Consider the following 15,958-nt stretch of genomic DNA (forward strand, 5'->3'; position numbering starts at 1 on the left):
ACTTTAAATTAGTGTGGTTGGAAAGATTGCCTTTTGGTGACAACATAACCCCTCTCCCCAAGTTCAAGATCAGCTCAAGAAGCAGGGATAAAGCCTGCCTGCCATCCTGCTGAAGCTGGTTCCAGCACTGTTGCCAGCTGACAATAGGGCCTGTACGCCTAAGGCAGCACCTTAATGTTTGCATTTTTCATTGCAATGCCTTATAGACACTTGTAAGAATAAGCGCACATAGTAGGCTTGTCAACGTTCAGAAAATGCTATATAGCTTTTAAAAAATGTCATGACATTTGAGAAGGGCTCGGTAGAAATGACTGAAATATCATTTGATTTGTTGGTATCATATTGCCTATTAGGTACACAGCGTAAGAGCAAAATAAGGTTTACAAAAGCAACATGAACCAATGCCAGACAACAGGAGTGGATGGCCCTTTTAATGACTAGGGCTGAATCCTGTGCACATTTATCTGGGAGTGAGACGTGCTGGACTCTGTTTCTGAATTTGTAGGCACACAAATGGAGTGCAACCTAACAGTACTAGCATTATTTGTGTGTCACTTTTCAGAACCAAAGCTCTCCATGAAATGGAGAGTTGAATGGAGTATTCTGGATAAGGGAATGGCTGGCTGACTAGAACATTTCAAATTGGAACATTTTTATATGGTATTATGTAGTTTTATGTAGAAAAACAATGACCAACATGCTGAAGGGTATTGGAGCCTCCATGTGTGATGGTGGTGATTGGCAAAATATTTGCTTGGGCCCCCAACCAAATCTTGATACCAAAAGGGTATCAAGTAATATGAACTCCTTTGATGCATAATGCTGTAAGTCAAGTACAGCAATGTCTATTTATGGGGGTTATTTTAATTTTGTATCCCACTTTTGAAGCTCAGGTAGCTTTCATGGTGGCTCTCCCGTTATCCAGAAGCAACACTGTCACAACCCCAACAAGAGAACGTTTGGGAATTCAGAATATATTCACTTTCTATGGACTAAAAGTTTTGGCATCAAGAGCAGTGAATTACAAAAGGAGAGGTGGAATATATATATGTATATGTATATGTATACACATCCTCTTTGCAGGGATTTTTTAAAAACAAAAAACAAACAAACAAATGTTTTCTATTTCATTCTTGCACAATAGATATTTCTGCTTACAATCCGATTTCGATCTGAGCTATGTGTTATAGTTGTAGGAGACTATATTAAAATAGAGCAACTGTGAAAGTAAAGGTAGCCGTGTTGGTCTGCCATAGTCAAAATAAAAAAATTCCTTCCAGTAGCACCTTAAAGACCATCTAAGTTAGTTCTTGGTGTGAGCTTTCGTGTGCATGCACACTTTGTGTGCATGCACACTTCTTCAGTGTGTATCTGAAGAAGTGTGCATGCAAATGAAAGCTCATACCAAGAACTAACTTAGTTGGTCTTTAAGGTGCTACTGGAAGGAATTTTTTTATTGTGAAAGTAAATAACATTGAAGGAATATCTCAATTCCTCTTAGAATTGCTGCACACATTTCACATTAATACTGGTGGCAGACAGTATACTACATTTAAATGGCTGGATTTGTCCTATATTTACATTCTGTATTTACATTCTCTGTATATATACACATAACAACTCATTAAAAGCAACTAAAACAAGGAACCCCGAACCCAGCAAGTGATGCATCAGGTTGACTAGTGTCTGTGCAAATCTTGATCTGTTGCTTCCATGAGACTGCGGTGACATCAAGAGATAATGCATCTTTAAATGGCGCATGGAAAAGCTTTTTACCTGCCAAGATTGTATATATCGCCTGCTGCTAGTGTTTGTTACTGACATTAATAGCATCAAGAGACCAAATTGCAGAAGTTTCTTTCCCAAATATAGAAGCAGATAATGGATAAGAGGGAGAGAGAAAAATGAATGTAGGCTGTCCTTTAATTAATTTAGACTAGATATTTGAATAGAATTCTGGAACAGGCCTGGATAAAAGAAGAAAAAGATCAACACGTGTTTTATAAATTAGCAGTGTGGTGGGATATTAATGTTGCAATAATAACAATAATATCGTTTAAGTGATTGTCTCTCATATTATCAGTCAGTCTTTTATTGCCGGCATGGTTTATTGTTGGGGTCACTCTTGATGGAGCGACTTTCCATGTGATAGGACCTACCTATTGAGAGGCTTTCTCTTTCACCAGCTGTAATCTCCAAGTGTGGCTGTCACAATGTGGGAAGTGCTGCTCAGATATTTGGTAAAGGGAGATTCTCTCCTTTTAACCCTCTCTAAGAGCTGGTGCTCAAGGCATTCAATGCAACTGTTTGCCAACAGACTGAGTACACACAAGGAGGCCACACTTTTTCATGCAACATGCAATTAAGTTATATCTTCAACATAATTCAAGATATAAACTCAGTTCTTCTAAGATACTGTGATTGCCACTAATAGTATGAGACCTGAGACCATTGTGGAGGAATAATCTATCAATGATTACTAGCTACACCACCTTAAAAATAGGATTCCTGTATACCTCTGATTACTAAATACTGGAGACCAAGAAGGATATTACCCACCATCCATTGTTTGTGAACTTCCAGACTGCTTGATTAGATTGTGTTCTTGTAATGATATCAATTTCACAGAACTCATGCTGTTTAATGGGAATATTTGTCACTTGCAGCAATTTCCGTTTTACTGAATATGGGTAATATCAGCTTTAGCTATCCATGTACTTCCAGTTGTAACAATTGCTGAAGCACAAAGACCTGTGGTCCTATCGCCCTGGAAACCCCAGGGCTATCATTGCGCATTGTCTGTCCAATGTCAGTGCCGTCTTGTGACATTATACTGCCTGAGGCGGTGCAGCAAATGACAGCCTCCATACCGGCCAAAAAGCATAGTTACCCAGGCTAGCCAGTCCCTTATTTTCTGTTTCTATTTATTAAATTTGTTTGTCACTTTTCACAAACAGGACTGCTCCAAAGCAATTTACAGCATAAAATGCGTTAAAAATGTATAAAACAGGAGTAAAGCACAATACCTAAATGATATTAAAAAAACAAATCCTATTCACCTGACTAAAAGATGTACTCTAAAAAGGCCAGAAAACAACTCACTGCCCTCCCAACCAACCACTAAAGGTGGGAGAATGGAGATAGACTTCAAGGTCTGAGAGTTGGAAGCTCCATTTCATATTATGCCATCACACTAGGAATTCCATTTTTAAAACTGTGAAGCTGATCTGATCAGTCACATGAACCAAAGGAGAGGATTTGCTGTTACGAAGAAAGATTTAGTGAAATATAGGAAGCTTCTTAGTATCATAGAATTGGAAGGGAGAATGAGGGTCATGTAGTCCAACCCCCTGCAATGCAGGAATCTTTTACCCAACATGGGGCTTGGACCCACAACCCTGAGATTAAGAGTCTCATGCTCTACTGACTGAGTTATCTTGGACAGTAGGAGTAGCCGAGTGTGAACCGGTAGCCTGTAGACACTGGAGATAAATTGCAGATATATTTTGATCCCAAACTGAGGTCTGGCATCGCAACTGGAACAGGAAGCTGTTCTTGCCGTAAGCTAGTTAAATGGATTAGGAGGTGGGAATTGTATTTTTTGTACATTATTCTTTTAAGAAGAACTGCAAGAATGGGAAATCTATTGGCAATCTATGGCAATTATGCCAAAAGGCTCTTCTAGTGATATATCTGCTTGTTAAATGCGAAGCATGCATATTGAGCAAAGGTAATAATCTGATTTTTTCCCACAATAGCATTACAACATCAAACACCTATATCCTGAATCTAATACATTACAGAGGAAATAAGAGAGGTCCATTTCCTGACTGCCAATTTGATGTTATTGTAATTGATTTCTTTTAACTTTACTGGAGATGCCACTAAGGTACATAATTCACAGATATATGGAAAGTAGAAATAATAACTATATTGATGTCTTGGTGTAAACTTTTTATGGCATCTAGGAACATAGAGAAGTATTCATTTTATGTGACTGCCTGACTACAAGTTGCACTGAGAGCAGGAATCAAATATCCATAGCACAAAGTGGACACAATTTGGTGATATTTTAATATGAATACCCCTTAAAAGTATTCCACAGAAATATAGAATGGTAGGTATAAATTGCCTCTTTAAAGTACAGGGTGAATAAATAATACCCTCAAAATAAGTTAGTACAAGTGTTAGCAGAATGCAATGCAATAAAGTATAGTAGCTGCATTTTAAGACCTCAAGCCCCCATCTGCACTCAGACATATCTAAGAAATGTGCTCAAATTTATTGCCCTCTTGGAGAAAGTATTAGCATACTAAGAAGAAATATAAAATCTCATAGAAATTCAAGTTGAGAACACTTAACAGCTAAAACTAACACTAACACCCCAGCTTAACTGCCATGGATGAAAGTAAGGGTCACTATTTATATAATATGTGAATTGACCCAGGGTCCATGAGATTTCCTTTCATCCATTAGAAATAATTCCCACTAAGAAACCATCTGTAGTTGCTGTTATGGCATGAGCAGTGTTTGCAATAGAAGTGGATATCCATTCTGAATTTTTGCTGGAACGTGAAAGACTGGGTTTTGTCCAAAGCTTTCCTGCTTATTCTGACATTGTTGACCCTCCTCCCTCCCCCCCTCCATCATAAACAGAACTGGAAGAAGGCCCCAGAATTCTGGGCCTACCTGTGTGTGAGTGACATGGTGCTGCGATGCGGTGTAACTCTGTTCACGGGCGGAAGGGACAAGGATTCTAATCAGGCAGGCCGCAGCGCTTTCATTCCTTTGGTAAAGCAAAGGCACCTCAAGCCAAATCTGAAAGTGACTGTGACTGAAAGCAGTGGCTCAAAGACTCCATTTATAGAGCAGGATTATTATGATGATTAGTGCAAGTGGACATGGATAACCCTCTTTCTGCTTCTGTGACACATCTGTGGATGATCTCCCCTTTAAATCTGTCTTCGGCTTGCTGTGTAGGAGGGAAAATAGAAAATCAGACATCTGTGTTCCTGATAGGCAGAGCCCCATCGTATATATGTACATGTAGACTTTAGAACCTTCTGCAAAGCATTTCCCCTGCCAGTTATTTGGGTTAATGTGAGTGGCGAAAGAATGATGATTCAAGAAATGGACATTTTAGAATGGGGAGGTGGGGGGGGGGAGCAGGAGTGACTGAGTTTGTTTGGTCTACAGAAAAGTAGGTCACTAGAAGATCTTCTCTTTCTGAAAATCAAATACGATGGGAGAACACCCAATTATCCCCATCATTGGGGATCCTGTGCATATATCCAAATGTTGTATTTCCATTCCATTTCTGAAAGAGGCCTCTAATAGGAGGTGCTGCCAGTTGCTATTGAAATGGGAACTCTCTCCAATCCCTCCCCCCCCAGTGGCGTAGCGTGGGGGGTGCAGGGGGGCCGGCCGCACCGGGCACAACATCTGGGGGTTAGGGTTAGGGGGCGCAAATCCACAGGTTAGGGGGTGCAAATCCACAGGCTAGGGAGCGCAAATTACTTGCCTTGCCCCGGGTGCTGACAACCCACGCTACGCCACTGCCCCCCCCTTAGCTTAGCTTTTTGGGAGTTTGTCTCAGGATTGCTGGGATATGAAGATATCCTTGTGTTCTCTGTACCTCCTTTTTATTATGGCAGTCTGTAGCTCATGAGTGAATATATGTGCAGTGAGAAAGAGGATTGTAGCAGAAGCTCCATCTCTACTTTCAAAAGTGTGAAGGCTTCATGTATGGATAGAGAGGGAGAGACAGACTCTCATGTTCTATATACAGTGGTACCTTGGGTTACAGACGCTTCAGGTTACAGACGCTTCAGGTTACAGACTCCACTAACCCAGAAATAGTACCTCGGGTTAAGAACTTTGCCTCAGGATGAGAACAGAAATCGTGCGGCGGCAGCGGGAGGCCCCATTAGCTAAAGTGGTACCTCAGGTTAAGAACAGTTTCAGGTTAAGAACGGACCTCCAGAACGAATTAAGTTCTTAACCTGAGGTACCACTGTACCTCTTTATGTGAATATTCTAACCAAAGATGCAATAATACAGTGGATATTTTAGAACAGGGTTGCCTCCTGGATGGCTAATTTGTAACTGTGGAGCCAGTGCTTAAGCACAGCACTTAAGCCGGCCTTCTCTAACCTGGCAAGTGCTTTGGTGTGCTATCAGCCCCTGATAGTATGTTCCACAGGCAGGGATGAATGGAGTTGGAGTGGACTAGGTAAAGGGACACCATCTTAAGTTGTCAGTGGCATTTGCTGTGTAGCACGGAATGAATCTTTTGCTTTTGCAATGGAAACGCTTGGTGCTATCACTGTATCACACTATCAGATCACTGGCAAGGAACCACAGTGGAGATGAGCTTCATAAGCTTTGCAATATTCTCCCAGGGCCAATTCAGGTAAACAGATCACTTGGTAATAATCCCATCATGTGCCAGCTTTCTCTATCAATGACCATGGCCTGCCTTTTTGGTTTTTTCGCCTACCTCGTAGCAATCGTCACAACTTTTGTGGTATTGGTGGGTAGGTTAGGCATTGGATTCATGTGTTGTGCTGTGTCAAGGGCTAGGTGTGGCCATCGCCTATGCTATCTACCGTGGGTTATTCCGTTAAAGGAATCTGGCGGTCGTGTATTCCGTCCAATGCCTGCTTGGCGGGAGGCCATGGCACGACCCTCGGTGACATCAGGGGGTGAGCCTATAGTTGGATGAGCATCAACAGGCTCCACCTACTGTTGAATAAACCCACCACCTATAGTCATCCAATGCCTAAGCCAATACCTTTTCACTGCTGTAATCAATAAAGTTGTGGCCTTTTCTTGCCCATTAACCTTATATCACGAGTCCGTGTGTATTTATTTCACATAGTGGGGTCGGGCCCTCGATCCACAAAGAGGTCTTCCCTGTAGAGATGTGGGCCGTTACTAAGGAAAGCAAGAGACCTGTCTAAGAACAGACCCAATTTTTTTGCTACTGAGACAGCTGCATTAGGTCTTTTGTTTTCCTTTTTCAGTCTCAATTTAAAAATCTGCATACATTTAAATAATTGAAAAGTGTGCTTACATTTAATGCAATTAACATGTTACGTTAATTCTTTTTCCCTGTGGGAAAGTTTGCATCTCTGTTTGGTAATGAGTTTGCCACCATGAGTCTGCACCACAGCCAGCGAAGGCCTAGGAAGATTATTCTGGTTCTGAGATGTGTTTGTTAATGAATTGGGAGGTTTTGCAGAGGAAAAGCCTATGTGCCTCAATTCCACCCTCAGCCTGTCTCCTCCACTGTTCCCCACTTTACACAGTGCTGATTGCTGCATGGTGGGAGAGGGTTTTTCTTATGAAAAGTTCAATATATATATTTTGTTAACTTTGCTGCATTAAGTGTGCATTCTGTAGTTGATTTCCTTTGTAATGCTTTATTTTTAAATTGGTAAGATAATATTTTTGTTTCTTGTTAATTATATTGCTTGGAATATTAACTTTATATTTGACTTTCTCCAGTAATGTTTTATTCTGGATTGTTTTATTTCATGTTTTAATGTAGTTTGTAAACCCCTTTGAACTTTTTTCTTAAAAATATAAAGCAGTATAGAAATGATGATAATGATGATGATGATAATATATTAATGGAAATAACTATACACTCATATCCAGATTGTATTGACCATTGAAGCATACAACTATCCTTTCTACATCAGTAAAACATAGAACAAAGCAAATCTTGATGTAATCCTTAAACTGCTGACAGCTGTTTTTTAATAGTGTTTTGTGAAGCCCATGTGCACATCATTAATACAGAGAAAGGGAGAGGGGGACGTCCCAAGAGAGGACCAAAGGAACTGAAATCTGTGGCAAACTGCAGTTTGCAAATTTTGAAAAAGCAACAGTGGGACAAAGGAGAACCCGGACTGCATTGGCTTCACTTCAGAAATAAGATCATATAATCCAGAATCTTGAGAGAAATTTAGACTGGCAAAATTTCCAAAGCATTTCTAGTTTATGAAGAACACTTGGCAATGCAGAGCAAAACCAGGTGAAAGCACTTAGCCCAGAACCAGTGTCGGGGCTCCCATTGCTTTGAACCGAAAGCTTCACTCTCCTGCTTGCATCCGTGACTGTATCCCCGCAGTAGTGAGCGTTGAGGCTCCGTTTGGTTTCTCCCACTCTTAAATGTGTTTGTCCTCAAGCCTCCCTCACGCACAATTATGTATCCTTGCTGGGTGACACACAACATGAAATGACTCTTAAACATATTAGCCCCAAACTGCTGTTGTAAATGCTGCAGGCCATAGCGAGATGTGGAAAACAAAGCAAAGACTCAAGCCATATAATAATTTGCGTTCAGTAGAGGTGGAAATTGAGAGTATTCTTCAAGTCCAGAAAGGAGAGGTTGCTAGCAAATTATAGGAGAGGGGGACAGCGTATGGAGACCATTTTGGTTCAGTTTTTAAGTGAATGCAATATTTGATGTTTGAATTTGTCCTTGGGAAATGACAGTTTATTAGAGGGAAGTGCAGTTCGCTACAGAAATAAAACAGTTGTTGGCTTTCTTCCAATCTTCCTTTTTTAAAACATACAGACAACAAAATATGTCGTTTCTGGATTCTTCTATAAGGATGTTTTCTCATTTCGTGTCAGAGCATTCCACCAAATATAACCTGCAACAAAGAATGGAGATCAGAGGGATAAGATGCAGATACATAGACTTCAAGGGTGACAACAATGACTTCCAGTGTTTCTGTGCTTGTTTATTTCATGTTGATTTTAGAGCAGGCAGTGGCAGCTAGGGGGTGGGAGAATGATTAAAAAATGGAAGAGGAGAAAACAAAAATTTAATATTCTTAAATATTAAGTATGGTGAATAAAACCACAGAGCCGAGTTTCTTGCAAACTGTGTCGTAACCATATTTCTCCTTGTAGCACTCCGACTCCAACTGCAACTTGAAGAAACGAGTCAACTCTATGACATCTCAAACAGATCAGTCCCTTGAAACAAGCATGTTGTCCAATAGTGCATCTCAAAGTCAACAAACATCTGTTACTACGCCACCACCACCACCGCCGCCGCCGCCACTAATTGGAGGCACGAGTAAAATAGATCAGTACTCCAGGATCCTCTTTCCAGTGGCATTTGCAGGATTCAACCTGGTATACTGGGTGGTTTACCTTTCAAAGGACACTATGGAAGTGAGTAGCAGTATTCTCTAGCAATATGAAACCTGAATCTGTACTGAGCTGAATTTAACACTAAAGGAGAAGTTTTTGAATGAATAGATATACCATGGGCTCACCACATACAAGTACTGTAAGAGTTTGGTTCCAGGGGCCCATGCCCAAAGGCCAAATTGCACAAAGTCAGGAACCCCTGGAACTGCCTCCACAAAGTGGACCGCTGCTTACTGTGATCTGAGAAGGTCACGGGAGGCCCCTGAGAGCTTCCCAGAGCCCTCCCTCGACCTTCCAAGACCCCAGTAAGTGAGGAGGTGCCTTCGTTACCAGCCTCTGGGACACTTCCAGAGCCCTCACACCTCCTTCCCAAAGCCTGGTAAGCAAGGAAAACCTGCTGGGTGGATGGAATTACCGGTAAATAAATGGGAAGTGGAGAACTTTGTCTTGCAGGCTTACTGTAGTTGGTATCTTAAAGTCATGGTCAAGGCCATGACCAAAAGGGATTTACTTTTCATTTTGACAGAGGAAAAAAATCAATTCATGAAAAGGGAAGGTGCAAGCATGGATTTTCTTTTTCTATTAAAGTGACTGGGCAAGCTGGCTCCTGCAGGAGTTCCTTCTGCACAGCCCGGTGTATACACAGTGAGAGAGAAAGAGAGACAGACAGACAGACAGACAGACAGCGCTAGAGAATATAGCTTGACACCTAAGATAGGAAAGTTTCACATTCCTTCTCTCCTGCAACACCCCTGCCAGCCTCTCTATAGGGTCTGGGGCCTCTCCTGAACAATGGGGCATGGGGTGGGGTTGTAGGCCAGGGATGGGATACAGAACTTTCCTTCTGTAAACTTCCTCAAGTTAACTTTTCTTTAGGATCCAAGCCAATATGTTTATTTTGTATTTTTTTGTTAAATTTGTATCTTGCCTTTCCACCAAACAGTACTTAAAAGTGGCTAATGATGGCAATACAAATGCAATGGTTGTTCAGAAGTTAAAGCCAGATGAACACCTGGTGGTTTGCTTTGGGAGTCACCAGCTAATCTGACCAGGAGACGGGGTGAATCAGGGTAATCAATGTAGAGCCCTTCAGATGTTGTTGGGTCTCCAAACTTCCATCCAGGCAAGATGGCCAGTGGTCAATATTGATGGGGGCTGTAGCACGGCAACATCTACAGTGCATCATATTGGCTGCCCCTAGGATGGATAGAACAGTCTGCTGCCTTGAACCCTCATATGATTACCATCACCTATGAACTTGCTGATGTCACTTGACTCTTCATATGTGATAATAAAAGCATTAGGAAGCATCCAGTTATATTTGAAAACAGCCTACAAGCTTCACACCCCTGTTCACAAGGAATAAATAATAATAATACCTGGCAATGTAATATTATAATATATTTGGTTGATATGGGGTGGGCATTTTAAAACTGAAAATCTACTTACAGTGAAATTATCTATGAAGCTAAATCATGTTTCCCCACAAACAGGAATAACGACTCCTGGGGAAATAAGTTGCTTACTAACTGTATGGTGGTAGCCTAGATCTTCAGGCACAGTAAAAGAATTCCATTTGAGGAGTAATTGGTTGGTTGTGTGGTTTAAAAATCCCACATAGTGTTTCTTCAAGTGTAATTTATCTGGGGCAAAGTAACAAATTCAAAACACAATCTCCAAGGTAAAATTATAAGCGGAGGTATTTAGGCAACAGCACTTTGTGAAAGTCAGGTTTTGCTGCAATGGGGAAATATGGGTTTACCACTGAAATGCTGACAGATGTTTAATTGCAGAAGCATGCCTGGTGATGTTTATAATTTGCAAAATCAAAGTATTAATATCATTGTTTTAAGAGGACAGACATCCCCTTCTACGCAAGATCAATTTGCAATTAATTTAGATGGAATGTTGCAGTACACAGCTTTTCTATCATACGCACATGACTTTGGATGAATGCCATATATTTCATAGTTTATCTAATGCAAACACACACTTCTGGTAATCACAGTGGGATTTACCACTCTGCAAACTGGCACAGACAGTCACAAGCCAAATACAGAGATTGATGGAGTACGGATTTTCCTTTCCATTCCATTAAAGAAGCTGCCTGTGTGAATGTAGAATTAGGGACAAAAGAACATTAATTTTTGGAAATGCCACAAATAGATTCTCTCACTCCAAGAAGATTTGCTACAAAAAATGTGGACCTAAAATAAAAAAGTTTATAAACAAACATTTTTTTAAATAGACAAATGAATATTTTAGTCTTCAAGCCACCACTCATCCAGGTCTTTAGCTGAGCTTTCAGGATGCCAGGGAATTTCACTATCAGAATGTTTATCAACAGCACAGTTTCTGAGAGAAAAGCATAAGATTTTTTTTTGCTGAAGATAAACGTCACACTGTAACTGTATGCTTTGTTGGGCTGGAGAGAGAGGAGTCCAGGGAGATTGCAGCCCCAGAGCTGCAATCTGGGGGCTGAGTGGAAAGAGGAATTCAAGAGCAAACAGAAGGGTCAGAAAAGGAAAAATGAATGATAGGATGGGTAAAAGAGTAATCAGGCTAGATAAAGGATGGTTTGAGAGAACAGGAAGTTATGAGTACAAGGAAAAGTGGGGGGAGAGGGAAAGCCTTACAATGAGGAGGAAGAATATATTATTTAATGTGATGAAAAGGAAAGGAAATTAAGCTTGGGGGGGGGGGAAGGTCATGGACCCTGTTGACCAGGAAATCCAATGACACAGGAATAGTAGGAAACTGGGTTTTACACTGTTATTTGAAACAACCAGTCAAAGAGCATTATTAAGTATAAAGTATAAGTATACCTATGGTATATTGTCTAATTTGCAATGATAATGAAATATCCGCTGGGAGGAACGCAGAGAGAAGAAACTACATGGTGCACCTGCAGCAGCACAACTGGACATCTTCATCTGCCCCAGCTGCAACAAAACATGTCTCTCCCACATCGGTCGCTACAGCCACAGCAGGCTCTGCAACCTCCCAACAGCTTGACTTCACCCCCAAAGGCGTGCTCCTCCATTTTCTTCCAAGGCAGACGGATGCCAGCACAATGACAATGGAACATATACATTGGTACCTCTGGTTACGAACTTAATTTGTTCTGGAGGTCCGTTCTTAACCTGAAACTGTTCTTAACCTGAGGTACCACTTTAGCTAATGGGGCCTCCCGCCACCACCCCACCGCCACCACATGATTTCTGTTCTCATCCTGAGGTAAAATTCTTAACCCGAGGTACTACTTCTAGGTTAGCAGAGTCTGTAATCTGAAGTGTTTGTAACCTGAGGTGTTTGTAACCCGAGGTACCACCATACTTGTTTGCTCTTTGTTTCAAAAAGATGAAATATAAAATAAAAAGTTGTGTGTTATAAACAAGGTGGAGAACTGGATCTGACTGATGGGCTGGATTCTTGTATCCTCCACCCCTAATGGACCATGTTTGACAGGTTGGTGGGGTTGCTCACCTGACATCACAGTGACATCAGGTGACCCATTTCCCCCATGTGCTTTGAAAACAAGGCATGTGGACAATGGCACAGTTCTTAAAACTTTTAAGCATGAACTTCAGAATTATTCACATGTAAGCCTTTATCGAGCTACATTTCAGTTACTAGGCAGGTGGGAGGGGAATGTGTAGAAAAGAAATAGCTAGAGAGTCATTGCCATGCACACTTCGTATTGGGCCTTATTGAGTCACGTCAGCTACGATTCTTCCATACAATAAGTTGCTGATTTAGGTCTTCTGAGACAAATGAAAATCAATAGCACCTGTGTTGCTGATTGACTGCCCTGTAGGGAGTATTTTACTGAATTTTCCTTTGACTCTTTTCTTTCAGTTTTTTGAACCTACTGCAATGCATCTTCGAAATGACCATCAAACCAACTGATGGCTGCAAACTCAGGTGTGACAAAGGACCAAAAGACTCACCGGGCTAAGTGACTGGTTCTAAAGACAATTGTGGGGCTCTGGTCACTGAATGTAAAATACTTCAGTGTTTGAAGACATCACTATGAACTCTTGGCACACAGACGGCACAATCCATGTAAAGTATGTACCCCATGGAGGGGCATCACTGGAACAAGTCCTTCTATTGATTCCTTGTGTTTTAGCTTGTTCGCTAAATAGCTCAGGGCTGAAGCTTGGGCTTAATTATTCACTTATGCTCAAATTGTTGCTCCCTACAAGGTGCTGTTCCAGGCCATGTATCAAATTGCATAGCATGGTGGTGGAATAATACTGGCACAAACATCAGGGTGAGAGGCTGCCACTTAACCAAAAAATTCAGACCAGCCCACTTGTAATTAAGCTGACCTATAACCTGATTCTATGAGCACTTACTCATGAGTAAGTCCTGCAGAATTTAGTGAGGCTTACTTTCTGGTAAATGTCCATAGGACTGGTAAATGTGCATAGGACTGCAGCCTTTGTGCCACCAAGTTAAATGGGAAAACATGAGCTAATGCTGTATTTAAATATTCCAGGGACGGTAGCATTTTACAACAAAGCAAACCAGACTCAGAGTAACACCTTAACATCCTTTATGTACCCTGCTTAAGTCAAGGTCTTTTAGATTTTTTAAGGTGATGTATAACTTTTGATAAATGAATAAATGAAATTCATACAAGAGCAGGATCTGCAAGCTTCCGTTCATGCACAACTTGGGGCCAGATGCAACTAAGCTGATGTGCTGGTGGAAGCCAATGAACAAAGACTTTCCTTCTTGCAACCCCTGCACTCTCCAAGTTTTAGAATGCAGGTGCGATAAAAAAATATATTAACCACCGGGAACATTTCCCTGGGAGAATCTGGGCAGGAGAAGGATGAAACACCCTTTCTGCTCTCTTCCATAAAAATGTGCCATCAAACCTCACATTAATGTTATGAAGCAGGAGGCTGGGTTTTTCTGGTGCTTATGCTGGTCTTTCAGTTCCTTCTAGTAGCAGGGCAAGATAGGCTGCAAAGTGAGGTTCTGGGTAGGAGAGATCAGGGGGAGGAATCCATATCTGAACAATTTGAAAAGACTTTTTTAAAGCGTTGACCTTAACAAAGAGGCAACACTGCCAATGGGGCTCTGCTTCAGGCAGGCAAATGTGCTGGGCTGAAAGGGGTGGGTTGCTTCTCCCTTTTCTGATTTTACTCCTCTTCAACTCCAGTGTAAGCAGGAAGCTTTCTAGAACTCAATCCAGAACTGAAGCATGCTCATTGTTTTTGGTTCTTCCAGCTCACTTGAACCTTTTCCCCCTTACGCGACACCCACATCTTTGGGGGCAATGTTGCATTAAAGTGCACATGTGCTCCTGCACATTAGTAAAAGACTACATTAAAAAAAGGATCTTGATACACCAACACATGCCGTCACATAAAGGTTGGTGTTTTTTTTACATAATGTGCATTTGACAAAACAACACAGAAAAAGATTCTTGATGCAATCATGAATATGTCTGCCTCAAGATGGATAAAGCACAGCCTTTGCAGATCAGTAACACACAAGGAGATCCCTTGTAATGTTTAGTCTTGCCATCTGTAATGTCTAGAGCCATCTAGTCTGGAGAAATAAACACAGTGAAGTTCCCATGCTTCACCTCAAGTGAGCTGTAGATTAAGATGCATGCTATTGCTAATGGGAAAGTTATAATTCTACTGAGATTAATGAAATTGTTGATAAACACCAGGTGAGAATTTGGCTTAGAACTAGCAAAAGATTAATATATATATTTTAAAGATGAATGCTGCACATTTCATTCTGCTATGCATTTTCATCCTACTGTATGCATCCCTCCCCCCGATTAATTTTTTTAAGAAGAAAGATCTACAATTATGATTGTGTAAATTGCTTGAAAGAAACTGAACCATTCATTGTTGGCATTCTCTGTTCAGTTGCATCTGTATTTTTTGTGTGTTTTTATATAACATACAAAGTATTGCCAACAAGTTTAGTGGCTCCCTTTTATTTTATCTGGAGGTATTCCAGTCTGTTGTAACACTTTTATAACACACATTTTTGGGACATGCTTCTAAGATTTTATGATCCTGAATGTAATGGGAGAAAACTTTGCTAACCAAATTGTTTCAGCTCGTTTTCCTTCCAGTGAATGCTAGTTTGGGAGTCCGTAGCGTGACAAATGGCACAATGTACTCTATGTACTCTATATTCTGTTCAAAGCACTGTGTGGCTAAAGGCTCTTTAGTACAGTACAGGAAATGACGGAAGAGAAACTGCAAGTGATTCTCACCTCTTCCTTTTACAGTTCTGCTGCTACATGCAAAGGGAGGGAGGTCTCTCATATCCCAACCCCCAAGGGAATGCACATGCTGCACTATTGTACATTACAGTAGAAGAATTTTAAAAGGAATCATCTCTTATTTTATTTTACTATTGTTAGTAAAAAGTCACTTTGGAAAATGAATCTAATTTAACAACTGTAATGTATATATATTATATGTACATCTGTAAATATTCAATCACAGTTTTAAAATAGTGTGATATAGCTTGTTACAATAAAATATAACTAAGGATATATTACATTTGGGGGGAGGTGAATGAGAATGAATGTATTTATTTCTGTATTTTGTCATAATAATTAAAAATAGAAGAAAATAAAGCTCTGACAGCAGTACAAAAGACTAAATAAAAATCGTGAGCATTTTTAATGTACCCAATTATAGATAACACATGAATTCCCTACTTTTATGTACAAAACCTGCATGACAACCCTATAGTTTTACCAATGGAAAGCTTAACTGAAACATTATACACGGCA

The 15,958-nt window shown here is 40.6% G+C and overlaps 1 protein-coding gene across 1 annotated transcript in view; it reads left to right on the forward strand.

Moving 5' to 3' along the window:
- Positions 1-15,812, forward strand: part of GABRA6 (gamma-aminobutyric acid type A receptor subunit alpha6) — a 32,857-nt gene extending 17,045 nt beyond the window's left edge. Inside the window, exons 9-10 of the mRNA XM_082214736.1 lie at positions 8,929-9,195; positions 13,033-15,812. Coding sequence (XP_082070862.1) covers positions 8,929-9,195; positions 13,033-13,083 — 318 coding nt within the window. The 3' untranslated portion in view covers positions 13,084-15,812. The remainder of the gene's footprint in view (positions 1-8,928; positions 9,196-13,032) is intronic.
- Positions 15,813-15,958: the final 146 nt, after the last annotated feature.

This window comes from Podarcis vaucheri, assembly GCF_965113315.1.
Source record: "Podarcis vaucheri genome assembly, chromosome: 2".
Lineage (NCBI taxonomy): Eukaryota > Metazoa > Chordata > Lepidosauria > Squamata > Lacertidae > Podarcis > Podarcis vaucheri.